The sequence below is a fragment of the Haemaphysalis longicornis genome, unplaced genomic scaffold (genome assembly GCF_048455015.1).
Source record: "Haemaphysalis longicornis isolate Haplotype H1 unplaced genomic scaffold, Haemaphysalis longicornis Haplotype H1 scaffold_9, whole genome shotgun sequence".
Taxonomy (NCBI): Eukaryota; Metazoa; Arthropoda; class Arachnida; order Ixodida; family Ixodidae; genus Haemaphysalis; species Haemaphysalis longicornis.
The window spans coordinates 28,396,177-28,418,529 of record NW_027526460.1 but is presented as its reverse complement, the minus strand read 5'-3'; the positions used below and the strand labels follow the sequence as shown (position 1 = coordinate 28,418,529).

General features: G+C 49.6%; 1 protein-coding gene across 1 annotated transcript; it reads left to right on the top strand.

Moving 5' to 3' along the window:
• The first annotated feature begins 15,848 nt into the window (after window positions 1-15,848).
• Window positions 15,849-16,331, top strand: LOC144153123 (putative exonuclease GOR). The gene has a single exon (XM_077684780.1). The coding sequence runs from the start codon at window positions 15,849-15,851 to the stop codon at window positions 16,329-16,331; it is 483 nt and encodes a 160-aa protein (XP_077540906.1).
• Window positions 16,332-22,353: the final 6,022 nt, after the last annotated feature.

The window sequence follows — 22,353 nt, the reverse complement described above, 5'->3', positions numbered from 1 at the left end:
TCAGTGTATACACAAACCAATCAGGCCGTTAGTACAAACACGCTGCATTTTTTTCAGTGAAGCTGTATATACCTAATTCCCCAGTTTCTCGCGGTAGTGTAGATGCTTTGCTCGGCGGGTGTGTTCAGCGCATGGAAAAATTTACTAGAAATAAAACAACACAGTTCTTAGGGCCTCCATATTTAATATGCTTACACTGCCGCTAAAAAAAGATTTCTTCCTAGCAATGCATTTTTGTCTAAAGGTGAAGCCGACTTTAAAAATATCTGTGTAAGCTTGTCTTTTATAAGCTGACTTTTAGGGGCGAAACACCTCAGGACCTCGCTTTGCCCGTGGCTTGTCCCTTGGCGTCCGTGTACACAGTGTTGCGCATGCACGAGGAGCGTTGGATTGTATTGGATTGGATTAAATTGGATTAAATTGAATTGTATCGGATTGGATTGGATTGGAATTGTATATACTGTACACACGCGTTGTCGCTCATTTACATGCGCGAGTGGGCAATGTCACGGGCGATTTACGGTAAGAACTATCCCCAGGGCTTCGCCCACTCGCCATGATTCACTTCGTGGAGATGGGTGATTTTTTTTTTTTTCACATCGTCTGTTGCCCAATGAAGCACAGCCACCTACAAAGAGAGTGCGGTTAGAGCCTTACTTTATACTCCTCTACACCGCCGCCGCGTCTTTGCCGATTTGCGAATACTGCTCGCCGCGCGCAGCGTCTATTTAAAAAAATTAAGTTTTTTGGTGTTTACTACGCCGAAGCTGCATTTCGGCTGTGGGACGCGCCGAAGAGGAGGGCTCCGTATTTATTTTACCGCCTAAAGATATTTAACGTGTGCTGAAATGTCGACACACGGGCGTTTCCGCTTTTCGCCTCCATCAGAAAAGCAGCCATCACGGCCGGGATCGAACCAGCGTTTTTGGGCTCAGCAGCAGAACGCCATAGCCCTGAGCCACCGCGGCAGGTGCGGGGCGCCCATCTCCCTCCTGCCATTGCGCAATGCCGCGTGCTCCTCGGCGGCCACTTGTGTGGTGCACTAGAGCCTGCACTGTGATTAGCGCAGCCGCACTAAAATAAAACTTGATTGTCTCTACCCACCAATCGTGTGTTTCCTTAGACTGTGGCGTACAAATCGCGGTACTGTCCGTATTATACAATATAGTACATCCCCAGTATAGCTAAACCCCAGCATAGCAAATCCAACCAGACCACCAGCTTCGCTGGGCTTCCCGCTTTTCAGGGTGGAAGGGTCTGTTTTACATCGGGTCTAGATTTTAATGGGCAGCATTTTAGGGGCGAAGCACCTTAAGGCCGAGGCTCGCATGCGCGAGGAGCATTGGATTGTATTGGATTGGATTGGAATGGATTGGAGTGCAATGGATTGGATTGGATTAGATTGAATTGCAATGGATTGGCTTGGAAATCGTTTTAGCAACAGTAAGCACTCTCACGGGCGATTTACGGTAAGAACAATCTCCAGTGCTTCGCCCACTCGTCATGATTCACTTCGTGGAGATGCGTGAATTTTTTAAAATGGCGATCTGTTGCTTCGGCAGGTTCAAACCAAATGTGTTTTCGCGTTTTTTTGCGTTATAGTGGTTCTTCTTCGTGTGCGCAAAACCACGAACGCCATCTATGTGCTTTATATAGTCGTGAGCCCGAAGGTGAAGTGTGTGAAGGCAAAATCTTACCAAACTGCTATCACTGTTGTCACGTTCACACCACAGTCGAACCCAGTTAATTATAAGTGCGAGGGGATAGAAAATCTCTTCGAATTAGGCGGAATTCGAACTAGAGGGGGTCGCTTTGATTGGCGGTACAGCGCACGCTACCAGCATTACAAACGTACACGCGATAAAGTAGATGGTATTGGACGTTCTTCGGAGTGCAATTTCAATAATGGCAGAGAGAAAAATTGAAGCTGTTCCACTCAATGTGAAAGCTAGCTGTCGGAAGTGCAGAACAGTGATTAGTTATAATGGGCTGTATCGCCGTTATACGCTCACTGCTCCCACCAAATGCAATTCGAATTTCCCGCCTTCGCAGTGCTCGCGCGCTTCCTGCCCGAAACTGCGCCAGTGGGAGTTCTGTTCTAATTGTTCTTGCTTTTCCTCCCGCATGTGCCGGCGTTCCATTGCCACTTTTTTTTTTCGCTTACTATCGTAAAAACCAACCCAACGAGTGCTCCTAAGTAAATGAACGCGGGTGCTGCCGGTTAATTACGTATATTTTGCCTCAAATGTACGTACGGTTTTCTTTGCGCTGTACAACGGGGAGATGTATGACAAGCGCCAGCGGTTCCCGAGTTTCGAACGTTTATTACCATATAAACCGCTTGGCTTTCGAAGCCTCTGGGTTACGCCGCGACGACAGACGGCCATGTGACTCTACTTGGTCCAGCAAGCGAGCTACGACGATAAGACGAGCCCCTAAAATGCTCTGCACTTAAAACGGAAGCGCGCAAAGCGAGGCTGCGTGGTTTATTCCAGCTGCTAGAGTGTAGGCGAAGCAAGCACCCTGCTACGGGTTTAGGAAGCTGAGAAGGCCAGTGACGCAGCTGGCAGTGAGGAGGACAGCAGACACGAAAAGTAGTCTGTGCGGGGGGGCAATATTGTTCGAATTAAGCGCGACACACGTTTCATGCCCGAATTAGCGAGAGCTTCCCCCCATTCGAGTACAGGTCACTTTGCCGGGACCAATGGACCAGCTCGAATCATCCGTTGGTTCGAATTATGCGACTTCGGATTAACTCGGCTCGACTGTATCAACATTGCTCAGTGGACGGATTTAAGGCCTGCACTATACATGCCTTGAGGCATGCACTAAGGCATGCACTAGTACGCTGCTCTTCCTGATCATCGCGTATACCTGAATCACGTAATGCAGGCTGGATTTCGTGGGCAGCACAGAAGGCTCTAGTGCCTGCACGGATCTCGTGCTCTTTTAAAGCGCCGTGCGACTTGAAGCAGTGCGAATGCTGCTGACAACAGGCTAGCGGATTTCCCCGCGCGGTCACCTTTCTGGGACTACGTGGCCAGAAACGTGCACTTGCGGGAAAGCGTGAGTGTGTGTGTGTTTGGTGTGCTGCCGATCTTCACTGGCGCCGGGAAGCTAGAAAGATCTTAGTATCGCTACTCTGCGGTCTCGCCGTGTAGCGGCACGCTGCGGTTCATCATAATCGGCTCATCCTAAACAACCAGGAAACCTAAGATTAATCTGCTGAACCTTAGCTCACGCTACGAATATCCTGGCATAGCCGAGCTAAGCCACTGCTAATTTTTTAGCAGCGAGGCTCTTCTTGGTCGAGTCCTTCATGGGGCGCAATGGGGTGACGTGGTCGCACCGATGTGGAGAGGTGCCTGGCGAGGACGAGAGTAAGCGCCAAAGCGTACATGCAGCAAGTAGAATAATACTTGAACCAGTCACTTATATAAGCAAAACTTTTCTAAACTACTAAATCTGATCACAGTGTTCATACTGGTCAACATTGTGGAGCAAAAAGAAAACATTGAGTACATTCGAGGCAAGATATCAATACACAAGTGGTACTAGCAATTGTTTTTTTGGATTAAAAATACACGGCTGCTTGTTTTTTGTGGTAGCAAATGAAAAATACGCCACAAAAGAAGTGCTCGCGGAGCCCTATCATTGCAGTGTTCCAAGTACAGAAGTAACAAATGGTTCCAGGAGAGGGTGCGAGCAGTGGAACACGGCAAAAATGAATGGTCGCGCAGCCTTTCGATTAGGAAACGCCAGGCAGCCTCGCTGTTAACATCAGCGTTCGCGATTCAGTGAAGCTGGGCGAATTTTTTTAAAGATGATAGTCTCTCTTGGGCTACCTAAACCCAGAAATTTTGGTCTGTCTGTCTGCCTGTCTTGAACGGATAAATTTATTATCAAAAAATCCTGGTATCAATGACACAACGTAACAACCAGAAACAATTAAACAAGTGCAGCGCCGATTGCTACAAAACTAACAGAGCTCGAAGGCTGCAAGTAACAGACACTTACAGAAACATATAAACAGCTTCAAGTTTATTGTAGACAAAAGATTAACATACGAACAATTTATAGTTGCTTACAACCAAAAGATTAACATGCGAGGAAAACAATGATACAAACACATTCTCTTCAAGAATGCAGCAATATACAGAACAGGTTTGGTTTTATGTCACAACGGGTACTGTACCGCACTAACACACAATTCTAAAACCAAAATCACTTGTTACAACGACAATTCCTAAGGACACAGGTCTGGAAAACTGGCATGTGACTCGATTCAGACACCCGGCCAAAGTGAAATGAGAGAGAGAAACTTTATTGCGTGTCCTCTAGGATTCCCAACGTAGGATTCCCAACGTAGGATTCCCAAAAAAGGATTCCCAACGTAGCCGCCTCTGAGTCAACGACGCGGGAAATGCGCGCTTGCGGGTCGAAGGCAAAGTGCGTAGGGTGCTGCGTATCTTCCTGCGCCATGAAAACAAGAAAAGTGTTTGTTCCTCTGCACTGCAAGTGCGGACTGTGGAGCGTGCGAACTGAGTTGGCAACGTGCTGCTGTTCCGTTTATTTGCGTCCTTTTTTCTGCATTGTTTTCGTATGTTGGACTTGGTACTGGATTAAAATGGAAACATTATTTGGAAAATGCCGTGTCCTTGCCATTGTCACTTTTTCAGAATTTTGTATGACAAGTAGTGACTAAGTGCGGTGAAATAGCGAGAAAAAAGGGAAGGCGGATAGGTGTGGGAGGTCACAATGGGGAGTGAAGTCATCGCAATCGTGTACGAAATTATTCGCACTACTGGTACGGACTACGCGTTAGGAGCTGGGCAGTTGTGCAGGGCACTGAAGAAGCTTCGGGGATTCTGCTGCGTTGACAAAATAGCTCGGAGACGCTACGCCACGGATTCACATTGGGAAATTTTGTGGGGAGCACCTAACGAAAGGAAAGGAAGCCTCAAAATTCGTCGATGTCTTGATGCGTACGTTAGCGCACGTGTTTCAGTATTAAAAGGGTCATGGTTTGGGCCTGTTGGTGATGCATAATGGGAACTGAGAGCGCAAATTAGACACATAGAAAGGAGACAACAGGACGAGCGCTCGTCCTGTTGTCTCCTTTCTTTGTCTGTGTCTAATTTGCGCTCTCAGTTGCCTTTTCAGTATTAGGCGGTTTAATGGGTATCGAGCTTGAGTTTACTCGTAATGGACGGCAGAAGGAAGACATCATGCATTCTTCGAGACCGCCGACAGTAAGTCTTACTGGTTTTCTTTCAGTTTTCATTAAATAGGGGCGTTACGAAATTATAGCTGTCACCCGTTCCATGGGTGACAGGCATATTCGTGTTTGTTACAAGTAGAGTGGAGGCGCCCAACGTCGCATACTTCGCGAAGAGCGTTAACCTGGACGCCCAGCAACTACTGATCTTCTGGGAAAAGACCGCTAAGTCGTCACTTGGGCTCGTGACCTGAGGGAAGCATATTATCTTTCTTGCTAAAAAAAAGTTACCCGCTAAATAAATACTGAATATTGAAGGCGTGCTTTTAAGCCTACCAAAGTGTTACACACACCACAGACTCACAATTACGTACTCAACAGCGTTTTGTAGGCAGGAATGCGCTACATCTCGTGGTTGGCGAAGCACAGAATTTATAAAGCATTCGACCTGCTTGCGTGTAACCCGTATCCTCGCTTCCATCTACTGAGCATCAACCTTCGCGCAAGCGAGTTATAAACTATAAAATACGGGAGGCGTCGGACCCATGCAGAGTCGATATTCCGTTCTCCTGTGGAACAGGCCCGGCGTTTCCTGTGCAAATCAAGAGCTACCTACTGCTTCGCGGGGAATATTACTACAGCCACACCAATTTCCCAGACGGTTCACTTATGGTTTCTAGCAAAAACCGTGCTCACCGCAACGTGAATAGTGAAAAAGAAGAAATGCGTGCTCTGCTAGTGTTTGGCCTATCTCCTGATTGGGTATGCGCCACTAATATAAGGAACAACAACAACAGCTAGTGCGAGCGCTCATACACGCGCAGCAGGAAAATATAATGTAGTGGCGTGCATGCATTCTATAACCGATCACGCGGGTTCGTGTCTTCTAGCCCGCAGCACAGACGCATGGCATCAGAGGATTGGCTGAAGAGCACGCGCTCTTAACTCGCAAAGCTGCAATGAGAGGCCATTCGGACCCTTCCCGGCGTTCCTACACTCGCGGCTGGCAAGAGGAAGGACGGCGTCATGCTGACCTCTTCCGAAACGGCAAACGCGAAGACGCTGCGCAGTAGGACGCTGATGGAAGGGAGCTGGACGCAGAGGGTCAGTACCGGAACCCGTGGCAGATAACCACAGCGACCCCGTTCCAGACACGGGTGTCAGCGGCAGGGGGAGATACGTGCTAGCCGCGCCTTATGCCTGCCCTCCGCAGCATGGCGCCGCTGTCCTGGATCATCATAGCAGAGTCCCTCGCCGCCCAAAACCAGCTCGGCCCCGGCGCGAGGTGCGCACCTGCTGGAAGACGCCTACCGCCTTCTCTTGCGCGCCGTCACCCTATAGCGTCCACGCTGCGGGCCAACCCAGCACAAAATTCATTTTTGTGGCTACCCGGGTTCCATCACTGAAGGGCCCGGCAACGGCAGCCGGTGCAGGGCGACGCGGTTCCCTCGAGCCTGAAGTAGTGCTGCCGCGGCCGCTCTTCGAGCATCACGCCCAGGGGCGGGTACTTCGCCGCCGACGCCCGCCTCTTCCACACGGGACGGAACTACGGCAGCGAGTTCGACCGACCTCAGCCAACAACCCCGGCTGCCAAGGGTCCGAGTGCCACGTGGAGGCAGAGGCGCCGCCGGCTCTCGTGACTTCGCGGGTGCACGTCCACTGCTGCCCGGCGTCATCAGCGGCGTGCGACATGTGCTTCACCATCCGCGGCTTCGAGGGGAGCGTTATCGGCTGGAACGCTACTACCGCCTACTGCGCATGCCTGAGGCCCCAACGGCCTCGACTGCAAGACGACCTGCAGCGGCGTGACGACCGAGCACCTCGACAACGTGCACACCACACCTGAAGACGCTGAGGCAGTTGTCACCCTTCTATCTCCGTGTTGCTGGCGGGCCCTGGCCGAAGATCGACGGGCTACACTTCGAGAGGGTCCAGTGCGCCAGGGAGGACGCGGGTCTGCAATCCTGGCGCTCGCTGGTTTCCCTGGTCGACTCTGACCGGCACCGGGTTGGTGCAGGTGGGACCCCGTGGACACGACAGCACGGATGACGCCAAGGACTGCATGGCTGTCGTGCCGCGAAAAGCGTTCCGTTACGCGAAGCTCAGTGACGCTGCAACCCGGAGCCCAGATAATTTTCCTCGTGGCCGCAGTTGAGTTTACGACGTGACGAAGATGCGCTCACGCCCCGGAGAGGGAGTGTGGGTGCCTGCAGCGCTAGTACTACCGTGTAGGCCCCGCGTTCTTGCTCCGCCCCTGCGTTTCGCGTTTTTTGCATTTGTTGTATTTTGTACTTCGTGTTTCATTAAATCTGAAAGACATTTTGCGAAATGCGTTTGTCCACGTCATTTTCACCTGCTTCGTTAAGCAGTGGTAACGGGGTGGATCTCGGGTGACGAATTCCAAAGCATAATTGTCACTCTGGGCAAGCAAAGGAGAATCGTGGGCCTTCAAATTAAAACCAAAGTAATGATCGATAACCTCGGGAGAGCACAGCGGTTTGAGATTGGTGGCGAGGCAGTAAACGTGGTCACCGATCACATCTACTTAGGCCAAGTAGTGACCCCGGATCCCAACCATGAGGCAGAGATAATTGGAAAGATAAGGGGGGGGGGTGCATTCGGAAGGCGTTCTCAAATAATGAATGGCAGCCTACCATTGTCAGTGAAGAGGAAAGTGTATGGCAGCTGCATCTTACCGGCACTCACCTACGGGGCAGAAACTTGGAGGCTCACTAAAGGGTTCAACTGAAATAGAGAATGACTCAGCCAGCAATGGAACGGGTGATGATAAGTGTAACATTAGGGGACAAGAATAGAGCGGAGTGGGTCAGGGAACAAACCTGTGTTAAAGATATATTAGTAGAAATTAAGAAGAAATGGGCGTGGGAAGGGAATGTATTGAAGGCAAGATAAGCGTTGGCCATTAAGGGTAACAAAGTGGATCCCTAGAGAAGGCAAGCGTGGCAGTGGGCGGCAGAAAGTTAGATGGGCGGATGCGATCAAGAAGTTTGCGTGGGTAAGTTGGTCGCATCTGTTAGCACAGGACCGGGATAACTGGAGATCTATGGGTGAGGCCTTTGCCCTACAGTGGGCGTATACAGGATGATGATGATGATGATGATGATGATGATGAACGGAGTGTTGAGTGGAAAGGGGTGGAGGGGTGCGTAGAGAGCAGTGGCGTGAACGCGCATTCGGAATAGACAAGATAAGATAATCTTTATTTGCTCCAGAAAACACTCGAAGGTCGTCCGGGCTAAAAGCTGCTAAAGACCGCTTGACAATAGCCCGGAAACCCTCATTTGGCAGGGATCAAGAAAAAAAATCACTCATAACGAATGCAAATGAAAGAGTACATCCTTGGTACGTAGCTATACAACACAACTAGCGGAATTCGAAAAGTTATACAAGAACTCATCATCATCAGCCTGCCCAGGTCCACTGCAGAACGAAGGCCTCTCCTATTGACCTCCAACCACTCCTGTTCTGTGATAATCGAGTCCACTGTTTACCCCCGAAATTCCGTATTTCATCCCTCCATCGTGTTCCCCGTCTTCAAGACCCATATGCCTCTTGGTGTCCACTCTGTTACCCTAATTGTCCACCGGTTGTCGGTTTCCAAAATTCACAGTTGGTACTAATGAACACAAAAAGACAGTTCTACACACTGGAAGACATGAAACAACAGCAATAGCGCATAAATACAAAACACCAACAATGATTGTAAAAGTGATGGAAACTACAAGTTTACGAAGTATTGCTGCAACTGTTTGGGGCAAAAGTAACGAGTGCCTGTGTAAATTTAGAATGGTGAGAATGTTGAAGTGTAGAGCGTGATATATATGATTACTGCGGAATCGCGGCACTACCCATTGTTCTGTGCTGCACGTGCGTCAATCAGCATCCCGTGCTGTTAAGGATGAGAGTGATACTAAAACACTTTTTAGTGCGTGGATGCAGAAAAAAAATGTACTTAAAATACGAAACCTGTACAAGCGGTTTACTTAAATAATGTTATATTTTGGAAAAACATTTTGTGTTGATGCCAAATACGGATTATTGGCTATGTTTCGGACCATTCTCTATCGCAAGCGCAGAATTTTTATTTCATTTTTCTTATTTGTCGTAGCCCACGGAAGGCTGCAATAGTTACCATGCGATGCAAATAACGCGTCGTAAATTTGAAGTTTGACCTTTGCAGGGAGGAAATCCCGGCGCCGAGATAATAGTCCGGTGACTGAGGACAGTTTGTTACAAGGGTTAACCATGTGTGTATCCCAACCTAGGTGTGCAGAAAATGTAACGCCAAGAATATTGTGTTCGTCTACTATGTCAATAACATTATCCTCATAAATTATGTTATTTTGCATGTTAAGCGTTTTATTTTTAGACCTGAAGATAACTACTTTATTCTTATATGAATTAATGCTAATTTGATTAGACTGCGACCAAAAGGATAGCTTCCGAAGCACGTCGTTACCAATTAAATCGTTGCCATCAGGACCGGAAGAAAGTATAGTGCTGTCGTCTGCGTACATAATAAATTTTACAGTTGTATATAATTTTGTGGAATCGTTGATATACACGTTAAAGAGAAATGGCCCCAAAATGCTTCCCTGCGGTACACCTTTTGCAATAGAAAGAAAATGTGACTTGTGGATATCTAGATCTTACCTTTAGACTTGTACAGTGTCATCAATTTCCTCACTACCTGTGCTGTTGTACCCCTTCTCTCTCTTCTACCTAATGCCTTATCTTTTCTTCATATGCCGCATGGCAAAAATGCGAAATAAAAAGAAGATACACGCATTGCTGACGGTTGTGCAAGTATGAGTTTAGCAAGTACGAAGCCTTACCCCAAATACCACATGTAGGTAATTTTTTTTATCAGGATATCATGGTTCAGACAATCGAAAGCTCGACTGAAGTCAATAAAGAGACCTACAGTGTATAGTTTTTTTCACAATGTTATCTATTATGTGTTCTTTAAGCGTGAGTACCGCGGTTTCCGTTGACCGATTACGAAAACCGAATTGTGTATTAGATAGAATATTTTTGCCAGAAAATATTTAGATAGAATATTTTTGCCAGAATATTTTTGCCAGGAAGAACAGATATTGGCCTGTAGTTAGTCACTGTTGATTTATCACCCCCTTTATGTATTACAGGTATACCCTTGCTTTTTTCATTTCAGTGGTAAATACACCATGACGTATTTAACTGGTTTGATCTGCATGTCACTGATGTCCAAAGCTTTGCTATTGTTCGGGTACTTAAATGTTCGATAAATTTCATTTATATCTGTCGGCTGAACAAAAAGGCTTCCAATAATATTGTTTTGAACACATTCGGATTCTTCGATAAATGTCCGAGCATGTGGCTAAATGGCGGTGTTGACAAAGTACGCGTTAAATTGATTAGCAATGTCACTACCGATTACATCGCGACCATTTACCAGGATTTTGTCGGGTGTGAAATGATTCCATCCTCACCCCAAAACGCGGTCTATAGCTTTCCACGCAGTATCCGGGTGCCTGTTATCAATATCTGCGAACAGAGAATGATAATAAGCAGCCTTTGCTCGCCTTAGTTCTTTGTTAAATAGATTACGCTGCGTCTTGAATTCCTGCAGCGTCGTCGGCAGTCCTGTTCGCAAGAATGCGTGATACAATTTGTTTTTTGCGTTTGATCATTTTCGTGTGAGCTCGCGTTGCCCTTATTTTCTTGGATTGCGTGAAGGTTGTGAACGGAAAGCGCCTATTGTAAATGACCAAGAAAGTTTTTCATAAACTCAGAATAGGTGTTATTTGCCGAATTTATATCATATACAAACGACCAGTCACAAGCGCTTATTTCGCATTTAAACGATTCTAAAGCTGCCGCAGATACAAACTGAGTCTTGAGAGTCTCAAAGTGATGCTTCTAAATTTTTGTTTTGTTGTCCTATATCATAAAAACTGGACAATGATCGCTTAGGCTTGATGCGGTAGTACCGACAGAAAAACCTACAGTTTCAACCTTTGTAATCAACAGGTCAAGGGCAGACGTACTGGTTGCTGTGACACGAGTGGTTGTTTTAATTAAGTTTATAAATCCAATTGAACTAAGTTTAGCGCAAAAGTCGGGGACTGTTGAACTATCTTCTAAGACATTTGTATTGAACTCACCGGCACAAACAAGGCGGAAACCATTGCCGGACACATGGTCTTAAGATATTTTCGAAGAAATGCAGAAATTGTGAGATATTGCCTTGTGGTGGCCGGTATTCAGCTACTATGAAGTCCTTGTCGTATTTTAGTGCCAATATCTCGTAGTCACTTGTGACTACTGAAAATTTTGAAACTTTTTCACAGTGTATGTTTTTTTTCTACGTAAGGCGAGAGGTTTTTCGTCGTGAGGATAATGTTTTAAGGTTGGCGTGGCGTTTGAGGGCAGATACGCTAGTATAATGTGAATAGTCTAAATAAATAAATCTCATCGCACGGTTTTTAACGGCTTCAAGTGTGCATGTGTGATTAGATTGAAATGCGTCCCAAATTTTACATGTGTACTCCGGCTTGGGCCGGACTAGTGTTAAATCTTTAGTGAAGGGGGAGCAAGTTTTAAATTTCGTCGAATATGGCCGAGTGCGCGGATATCATTAATGCATCTTAATCCACCTTAATTCATGATAGTCTCAACGTTATCCACGTTACTAATTATTACCATCAATCCCCAACCAATCATTAACTTTGATAATCATTCATCATTTCTTATTCACGGCTGGCATTCTTTGGTTTGCTTGTGGCCTTCCTTACATCACGTGATATTTTTTGTACCAGATTTCGTGCCGTTGGTGTTGTTAAGGTCACTGATGGTCGCCCTCCAATGAGACGTGCGTCGTGCTACGAGGATGCATGAGCGCCTTTATAAAATTATTTCTTGAGCAAACCGCTGCTCCGCTCGCACTCAAACTGTACGCGAAGGTCGCATTTTGTGATTTATTTTGTTTTACACCAAGAGCGGCGATGATGGCACTTGCCTGCTTATTTAGAAAACAAAGCGATTTTCCCTTTCGGCCATTTTGGGCACCCGTGACCAACTTGAGGTATACATTATGCAGAGCGGTATACGGTATGCTTGAGGTATACGGTATGTATACGGTATGCAAAAGGAAATGCGCGATGCCGGTTCTCAGTGCGGACGAGACTAATGTGGTGGAAAATCAACCACTTTCGTAGACGCCGTACGGCGCCGTCACTGGTTACGTCAGGCTCCGCGAGATGGCGATACATGTCCGTGATAAGCACACGACGTGTGCTTGTTGCTCCAAGCTGACCCCAACCGATCGCAAAGTAATGGCTCGACTCCAATGTGAGTGCGATTAATAACATATCTGCTGACACCGCCGTTGAGAATAAGGTTGAAACGGAGCAAACGACGCACGGCGGTGTTTTTTTTTTTTTCTTTTTTTTTTCTTCGGCGTGCGGGTGCGGGGGCACAAGCTGAGCTATGTCCGTGGCCGTTTCCAGTTTTGCCGAGCGAAGAAATTGGCAGCTTAACTTTTCAATGAATACCACCTATGCGGTGCACTGCGTGCGCTCGCATCGAGGCTCCTAACCCTTCAAAGCGCGTTGCACCGCCAACGCATTGCTTTTTTGCGCGTTTCTCTTGTTCTTTGCTTGTTCTTGTTGTATGAAGGGGTGAAGGCAGTACAGACGCCTGTTGGGACAAAATATTACGGAAAGCTGGGCAAGCTGGTACCGGGATAACTCGGACATGTTTTCTAGTGCAAGAAAGACGGGAACTTAAATAAGAATACGGACGCGGGACACTAGCGTTTGTCCCGTTCGTATTCTTTTTCCCATATTTCTTGCGCTAAAAAAAAGAATGTCCCTGGGATATAGCTTTCTCGCTTCGCACAAGACTGAAAGAAAACTCGTCAAGTCGTTTATTAACGTAGCCTGTTTCCCATTCACCGCACTTGGATCGCAGTTAATACCTCGATGCATTTTTTTTTCCTGTGCCTGCCGACCTTTCCGAAGTGACTGCGTGTGTGAGCTTTGTGCTTCTGGTGCAGAGTTTGTACAGCGCGCACATGTGCACTGTTGTGTGCCGTTTTGCAAGCAGCGGTTTGGGAAGACTACTGCCGTGTCGCTTCGCCAGCTTCCTACCGATGAGGAGCTATGCGCCAAGTTGGAGGTAAACGTTTCCCGGTAGAACCTTGTATTTAATGACAAGTCTTTTTCAACCGTCGTTTACAAGCGTGTTGTTATTTTGAGAGACTATGTCAGTGGATGCAAAAGTAAAAAGCTTGTTCCCGGCACGGCGCTGACCGTGTACTTGAGGGTTACCTATCTATAACCATGCGCTCCCTGCAAAGAAACTCCGATCAAGCCAGCGAAACGCACGGCAGCGCCAGAACATCACAAGTATGTTTTCTTTAACTCGTTGGAAGGAGACGCCGAGCAGAAATTCATTAAATGCGCACATACAACTAACGCACAGCACAGCGCGCCTGTCGACACATTTCAGTGATTGCGAGGCTTCGAAGCTTCGGTTCCTGCTTGCCCAAAAGCCAAGCAGGAACAGAAGCCACGAGAAAGGGGATTCTGGTACCGCAGTTACAAGTACCATTCATGACTGAAAAGTCTTTCGCGTATACCGGGAAAAAGCTTCCTTTCTGATTCATCAAATATAAAACTATCAATCTTACATCGAGGAAATCATCAGAGGGTGTCTCATCTTTCACCCAAAGGCTATGATCATGCACGAGCTGAGCTTCTTACACTACAACATAAGTGCATGCACAGTGCAGCAAAGAATAGAGATGATGAATTACAAGCCGCGCAGCACGGACAGCACCGGCAGCATGATAGTCGCTCCGAAAGTCCCCGATCCTTTAAAAAATTCACGCACTCCACGAAGTGAATCATGACGAGTGGGCGAAGCACAGGGGAGCGTTCTTACCGTAAATCCCCCATGAGAGTGCTTACTGCTGCTAAAACGATTTCCAATCCAATCCAATCCAATTCAATTTAATCCAATCCAATCAAATTCATTTCAATCCAATCCTAATCCCATTCAATCCAATCCAATGCTCCTCGCGCATGCGCAGCACGTCTCTCCAGGAATTAACTCTATGCTCCAGGAGCACACTCTCTCTCTCTCTCTCTCTCTCTCTCTCTCTCTCTCTCTCTCTCTCTCTCTCTCTGTATCTTTAACCCTTTGTGAACCTTTTATTGCGTTCTCGTTAACCTTTTGTGAACCTTTTGTTCACAGATGTTTCGATTTACACGGCGCAGTGCCGTGAGCACGGACGCCGGACGGACAGGCCTCGACCTTAAGGTGCTTCGCCCCTAAAAGTTCAGCAGTGCACGGAATGCATTTTCGCGATTACAGGGGTAACAGTGCAGAAAGAACAGCTTCTAAGGGGTGCCCGAATGCAGTCTGAGTTTCCCGTACGACGCTGTAAGCGGGGCTAGAGCCTCCGAAGGTTGCAGACATTCTGGAAGTAGTGCTCGCTTCGTGCGAGGGCCACGGCAACGGCCGGGGAAGCCGCCAGTGCAGGGTTGGATCGTAGCACCCCCAGAAACTTGTTGCGATGATTGGCAGAAACTGCCCCCTTGTGCATGGCCTCCGCGATCGGCTGCCGGCGCACCGTCGGCCACGGCCGGACTGAAGGAGCGGCGAGCGCGCACTTCGCGCCCGCCGCTCCTCCAGCCCGGCCGTGCGTCGGCATCACTGATCTCCACTAGAGTTGCTGGATGGCGCTTCGAGCACTGAAACTAAGTGGAGGTCAGTGGTCGGCATCCAACCAGGGAGACCATGCCTTGCGCATGCGCCGTAAAGCCGGTGAGCGAGGAGCGCGGAGCGAACGAGTGCGTCCATACCGGCTGTGGCTTAGCTTGACAAACGGGTGCTCGAGGTACGCGTGCACGAGCGCTGGGAATTTTCTTGCATGCGGACCCCATAGACAAACGATTTGCTGAACAGCTTCGCCGTTAAGAAAACCCGTTCACCATAATGTGAACGGCGACAAAAAAAAAAAAATCGTGCGCTGCTAGTGCGAGCGCTCGTGCACGCGCAGGGAAAAAAAAATATAATGTAGCCGCGTCCAGGCATTCCAACTGATCACACGGGTTTCGGTTGCCCTCAACGCAGACGCATGGCACCAGCTGATTGGGTGAAGACCACGTGCTTGGAACTCGCAGACTTCCAATGAGAGGTCTTCCTGCTCTTCCCAGCGTCCCCACACACTCGGTCGTCAGCGTGGCTGGCAAGAAGAAGGACGGCGTCGCGCAGAGCCTTCCGAAACAAAGAAGCAGGAAGATGCGGTGCAGAAGGATGCCTATGAAAGGGACCTGGATGCAGCAGGCCAGTACCGGAACCCGCGGCAGATTACCGCAGCGACCCCGTTCCAGACACGGGTTTCAACGGCGACGGGAGATACGTGGCAGCCTCGCCTTACGCCTGCCCTCCGCACCATGGCGCCGCTGTCCTCGATCATCATAGCCAGAAGCCCTCGCCGCCCATCTCCCGCTCGGCCCCGGCGCGGGGTGCGCTCCCGCTAGAAGACGCCTACCGCCTTTTGTTCTGTGCCGTCGCCCTCTACCAATAGCTTCTGAGCTGCGGGCCTACCCCGCACGAAATGCACCCCCGCGGCTTCCGGTGTCCCATCGTTGAAGGTCCCGGCCACGCCATCCGGCTGCAGGACGACGCGGGTTCCTCGAGCCTCAAGAAGAGCTGCCGCTGCCGCTCTTCCTGCATCACGCCCAGGGGCCAGTGCTATGCCTCCGATGCCCGCCTCTTCCACACGGGACGGCGATACGGCATCGAGGTAAACCACCGCGGGACCTCGACCAACCAGTCCGGCTGCCAGCTGCCGAGGTGCCACGTGTGTCCAGGGCGGGCACGGGGAAGCGCCGCACGCACACGGCCACTGCTGCCTGGCGTCGCCAGTGGCGTGTTCGCTTTGGACTGCGAGATGAGCTTCACCATCCGCGGCTTCGAGGTCACCGAGGTGAGCTATACGGCCGGGAACGCCACCACCGCCTACTGCGCGTGCCTGAGGCCCCAACGGCCTCGACTGGAACACGACCTACGGTGGCGTGACGGCCGAGCACCTCGGTAACGTGCGCACCACGCTGCAAGACGTGCAGACCGTGGTGCTGGGGTGTCCGGGGTGGGAGATCGACTGGCGACGCTTCGAAAGGAGCCAGTGCACGGTGGAGGTAGCGGGCCGTTGTCTTCAACCCTGGCGCTCCTTGGTTTCCCTGGACCGCGTGGATACGGCGGCATGGAAGACGCCAAAAACTGCATGGATCTCGTGCTGCCGAAAGTGTTCTGCGACGTGAAGCTGAGTGACGCTGCAACCAGCGGTCAAGGGAATTCCCCTCGTGGCCGCCATTGAGTTTACGACGTGACGAAGATGCGCGGAAGGAGGATTGTTGTTCTGGGGCCCTACGGATCCTCGTGCGCGCCTGAAAAGGGGGAAAATGCCTGCACCTTTAATAGTACCGTGTGAACAACGCGTTCTTTTTTTTGCCCCTGCGTTTCGCGTTTTTTACATTTGTTGCATTTTGTACTTCACGTTTCATTAAATTTCGAAGACGTTTCACGAAATGTCTCCGTCCTCATCGTTTTTAGCCGTTTCTTGTATGTACTGATAACTGAGTGCGGTGAAAGGGAGGGAAGGCGGGAGGCGTGAGCGCACATTTGGAACAGATGTCATCACTAGCTAATAGCGTGGCCGAAATTAGTCCCCACGGCAACCGAACCCAGACCACCCAGCCCATGCTCTGTGGATCACTTCAATCGAACAGCGTCGGGTTTTCGTTGAGGTGGAAAAACAACTGCGACAGAAATTCGGGTGCCTACCTCCTCAGAACACTTCCTTTTTTTAAGTGCGAATCGACCCCAAACCATCCACCGGCGGCGGCGGCGGCGGCGGCGTCCGCAGTGCTCCTCTATATTTAAAAAAGAAACAGCATCCGGCGCCAGGTTTCGATCCAAAGACTTTGCGGCCGCAGCGCGACGCTCTACCGACCAAGCCACGGACGCGACACTGATATCAGTGTTAGTGACGCGCCTTATATCTTTAACGCATTCAAACTACGTCGTCAGCGGCGTGCGTTGGCGACTCAGCGGCGTTATAGCGGCTTGATAACTGCGTGGTGTACACGTGATACTACAAACCCGATGGAAGAGATGGAAGAGAAGGCGGCGAGGCGGTGGGCTGCGGGGGCCGAGCGCAAGCGCCGCAAGCGGGCCGACAACCGTGCATTCGCACTTTCACATTCTCCCCCTCGGGGAAATGCGGGGGAATTTTTAAAGGGACACTGAAGTGATTTGTAAACATTGCGGGATTACTAGCGCAAATTGTAGTTCGGAGTCCGTAGGCATTGTTTCGACCACTCTGGCCGCGTTTACGTGAATTTATTTAGTAGAAAAATCAATTCGAAAATGCTGTCCTCCTTTTTTACGCTCGCCCATTTTCTGTGGCGTTTTCGTGTGACGTCAGCAGGAGATGAGCTGGAAAATGGCTGCGCTACTGCACGGTTCGCCGACCAGCCGACGTACCGATCGAGTCAGTCGGCCCAGCGTTCCGTGCGCCGGCCGCCGACGGGTCGTCGCTATTCGCTCGCTCAATTTAAACTAAGCCACAACACCTTTGTGAATGAAAGAATGTGCCTTTCCTTACTTTGTTAGTTTGTACACTGTGTCAAACTCAGAGTCCGGGTCGCTCCACACAAGCGCTGCACAAGTGCACATGCGACGCTTCGCTGACTTTACGCTAGTAGGAAAATCTAAGGCCAATTGAAGGCGGGAGAAGAGTCAGCGAAGTCAATATAGGTACTAAGAAAATAAAATCAACTGAAATTTTTACCGTACAGCGCAAAACTAGGGAGCAGGAAGCACTTTTTGCGCTGGGTAAACGAGCACAGCGGTCAGCAGCACGACCGCACATCTGCGAACGCTTTTCCGTCAAAGAAATGCAATTGCTAGACGTGAGATATTGTGGAAGTTTGGGGGACACATACTGGAGGAGTGATATACAACAAATAGTCACATAAAGTACTTAAAATGCTTAAAATAAATAAAAGTGTAAACTGGTCATACGTTATAAACCTTATATATCCCATCCCGCCGGCGCCGGCTCGTGGCCTAGTGGTCTGAGGCGCTGCAATTCTGCTTTGAAAGTCGCAAGTTCGAATCCCCGAGGGTATATGTATTTTTTTTTTTTTGTAAGTTGATTTTTCCGTATGCGGCCGATGTTTTCTGAACTGAGTTCACCATTTTTGGGCCGTAACGTTCACTGCTCCACGAGCGAGATCGCAGAACGCGCGCATACTGACAATGACGCGCTAGCGAGTTCTCGTTGGCGTGCTGTTGCCACAAGCACCGACTGCTTGCGGGCAGTGGGCCCAGGCCTGAATCAGCACACCCTTGGCCTGGTGCGAACTAGCTTTTTACGAACAGTCATGAGTGAGGCAAGCTCCGAATATGCGGGAAAAGCGCATGGCATTTGAGAGTTTGCGGTGACGCGGAGGGCATTCATCCACTGCGTAGGCCTCGTCTAGTGATTTCTACGATTCCAAGCCGCCCTGGGAGGTTTATCTTAGACATTTGACAGCCGACGACATGGCAGAAGCGCGGTACGGCGATAACTGAGATGTCGAGAATGCCCATCCAACAACGCCATCAGATGTCAAGCATGTTGTTTTACAGAACCGAAACCGAAACCGAAACTTGTTTGATTGCTAACCTTGGGCGTCGTCCAATCACGGTGCCCCCCCCCCCCTCCTGACGTCACAGCCTTTAGTTGGTGCGGCCGCCGCAAACCGCGCATAGTAGTTTTTCTTCTTTCGCGCTTTGTAAAATAATTACCGATTTGTCAACCGGATAAACGATGAATAGTGTGTTAATTTGAGCCAGTCTACACAGTGCAAGCAAAAACGGGAGCTTGACAAATTCACTTCAGTGTCACTTTAAGTGCAATGCACTTTATAAGCGACCCCAAACCATCCACCGCCGGCGGCGGCGGCGTCCGCAGTGCTCCTCTATATTTAAAAACGAAACAGCATCCGGCGCCAGGTTTCGATCCGAGGACTTTGCGGCCGCAGCGCGACGCTCTACCGACCAAGCCACGGACGCGGCACTGATATCAGTGTTAGTGACGCGCCTTATATCTTTAACGCATTCAAACTACGTCGTCAGCGGCGTGCGTTGGCGACTCAGCGGCGTTATAGCGGCTTGATAACTGCGTGGTGTACACGTGATACTACAAACCCGATGGAAGAGATGGAAGAGAAGGCGGCGAGGCGGTGGGCTGCGGGGGCCGAGCGCAAGCGCCGCAAGCGGGCCGACAACCGTGCATTCGCACTTTCACATTCTCCCCCTCGGGGAAATGCGGGGGAATTTTTTTAAAAATAAATTACGCCTAATTCACGTTAATTCAGCTCAATCGACCTTAATTCCACCTCAATTCACTGTAATGCCCACCTTCATCTACCTTAATCCTTCTTAATCCATCTTAACCATATTCACCTTGCCATCGTCTACACTACTAACTATTAACATCAATCTCTAATCAATTCATTTACTTTGGTAATCAGGCTCTTATACATGGCGGGAACGCTCTAATTCGCTTCTGGGCGTCCTTACGTCACGTGATATGTTTTGTAGCAGATTTTGTGCCGTTCGTGTTGATGCTAAGGTCGTCGTAAGACACCTTCCTTTGATATGCATGAGGGGTGTTACGATCGGATAAATGACCGTCTTTAAAAAAAAAAAAAATCCAAGCATACCGCTTCTCCGTTCGGGCTCGAACTTTACACGAAGGTCGCATTTTGTGGTCCATTTTGTTTAACACGAAGATCGGCGATGCCGGCGGCCATTTTGGGAGGCCAGTGTGTACGAAATTTCGGCGCACGTTAAAGATCCCCAGGTGGTCCAAAATAATCCGGTGCCTTCCACTGCGGCGCGCCTCATCGCCTGCGTTGCGTTGGCGCGGTAAACCCTAGAATCAATCAGTTTCGGGAGGCCATGACCAACTTGGAACGGCGGCGCCAGCTGCGGTATGCAGAAGGAAACGGCGATGCCGGTTCTCGATACGAAGTGGCCAAAGGCTTCAGTATAACCCGGGCATAACGGTAAATAAGGAGCCTGCCCGGCAGCCCATTCGCTTCTCGTTCGGCGCTGGACGGAGACGCACACGCGGGCACCAAATTATTTGGCGTATAGACCATGAAGATTCCCGCGCATGTGTGCGAACCCAGGTTGTGTAGTTTGCGCGCACACACACGCGCACGCACACACACACACACACACACACACACACACACACACACACACACACACACACACACACACACACACACACACACACACACACACACACACACACACACACACACGCACGCACGCACACACACACACACACACACACACACGCACGCACGCACACGCACGCACACGCACACGCACACACACACGCACGCGCGGACGCACACACGCACGCACACACACATGCACGCACACACACAAAAACACGCGCACACGTGCGCAACGTGGACGAGTGCATGTGGGTGTTCAGCGCAAAATTTATCGCGACGGAGAGGCACACGGATTATGCTTGAAAGGGCTTGCGAGGTACGTCGGACGCAGTGGAAGCCGGTTTTCCCCAAAGGGGTGCGGCGATGGGTGCGATTTTCAGCGCGCAGCAACTAGTCAGCCACGGAGCCACCTGCTGGGGTGACGCACCAGCATGGCGACCGTGCACTGCCTTCGCTCGTGCAGCCCACGCAGTCGTCGGTCAAGTTGTGCGCAAGGCTCGAGTGTGGGCGCTCATTGATAGGCACTCTGGGGCAGGCTCCCTCGTACGTCCACTGTTTCTCGCTATCGAGAACGCGCCGGATTCGCATGGCCATGCGTCAAATACGAAGTGCAGCTAAACAACTGTGGAAAATGACGGGAAGGCTGACCCACGTGGAGCTCTGCCGCCGACCAAGCGCAACGCAACCAGAGGGTTTGCATCCATGGTACGTGCTAAAGCGTCACGACGCTGCTGTGTTCGAGCTGTCGTGTTTGCCGATGCCGTCAACGGTACCTTCATAGCGGAAACTTTTTGAGAAGAAAACGGAATTTTTTTGTGAAAGCATAATTACTGAGAATTCCTTCTTTCCTTATGGATTTCGGGAGTAGCGGCTATGTATAAATGTAATAGATGCGGTACGTCCGGAACTATAGAGTAGACATTCATAAATTCATTATCTGGAGCACTGGGTGGTGTTCCTTGGCAAGCAGGATATAAAGACCTAATTGTGCTGCTGTCGGCACAAATAGATAAATATTGAAACAGAGAGAGAGAGAGAGAGAGAGAGAGAGAGAGAGAGAGAGAGAGAGAGAGAGAGAGAGAGAGAGAGAGAGAGAGAGAGAGAGAGAGAGAGAGCAGACTTTATTGTCATCCCTTTTAAGACGACTGCACCAAGTGGAAATGTCCGCTATCTTCGTCAGTTTCTGTTTCAGTTTCAGTTTCGCTATCTGTTTCAGTTTCGGCGCCTTCTCAACTGCACGCATCCCGGATGCAAATTCATAATTTCCCCGCTTTATTTAATTTGGGAGCCGAGTTTTACGTGCAGCTCCAGTCGTAAAAATGACCCCCGTTCCTCCCCTCCTTTTCCGGGACACCGCTGCGGACTCAGTTGTAGAAAACGCAACTAGCGTTTTTTTTTTGTTCTGCCCGCGCAACGTTCTGCCCGCGCAACGGACGGGGACTGCACCCGGGGCCAGACTATGCATTTGCTCCAGCGTTGCTGAACTGGCAAGTGACGTGAATTTGGTGAAGGTAGATTCAGTAAGGTGAATACTTGAGGGATGTGACGAATGTTTTTATTACGCGAAACAGCGTAATATTGCGACAGATGAAGGGAAGTGGACAGCGCACATAACTGCAGCAGACGACACTATCCCGGGCGTATCGAGGCGGCCGATACAGGCATGTGGAGTGGTGTATATATATAACATTTAATATGTGCGATGCCAAAAAATAAACAAAACTTTTATATCTTGAAGCATATTTTGATTAGTCGTAAATATGTTTAATTTACGACGGCAGGAGACTTGAACGGCGGATGTGACGCAACCGGAAGAGC

Bases quoted from the DNA above. Each gene is read 5' to 3' on its own strand.
- LOC144153123 (XM_077684780.1), top strand. From the start codon at position 15,849: ATGCACCCCCGCGGCTTCCGGTGTCCCATCGTTGAAGGTCCCGGCCAC.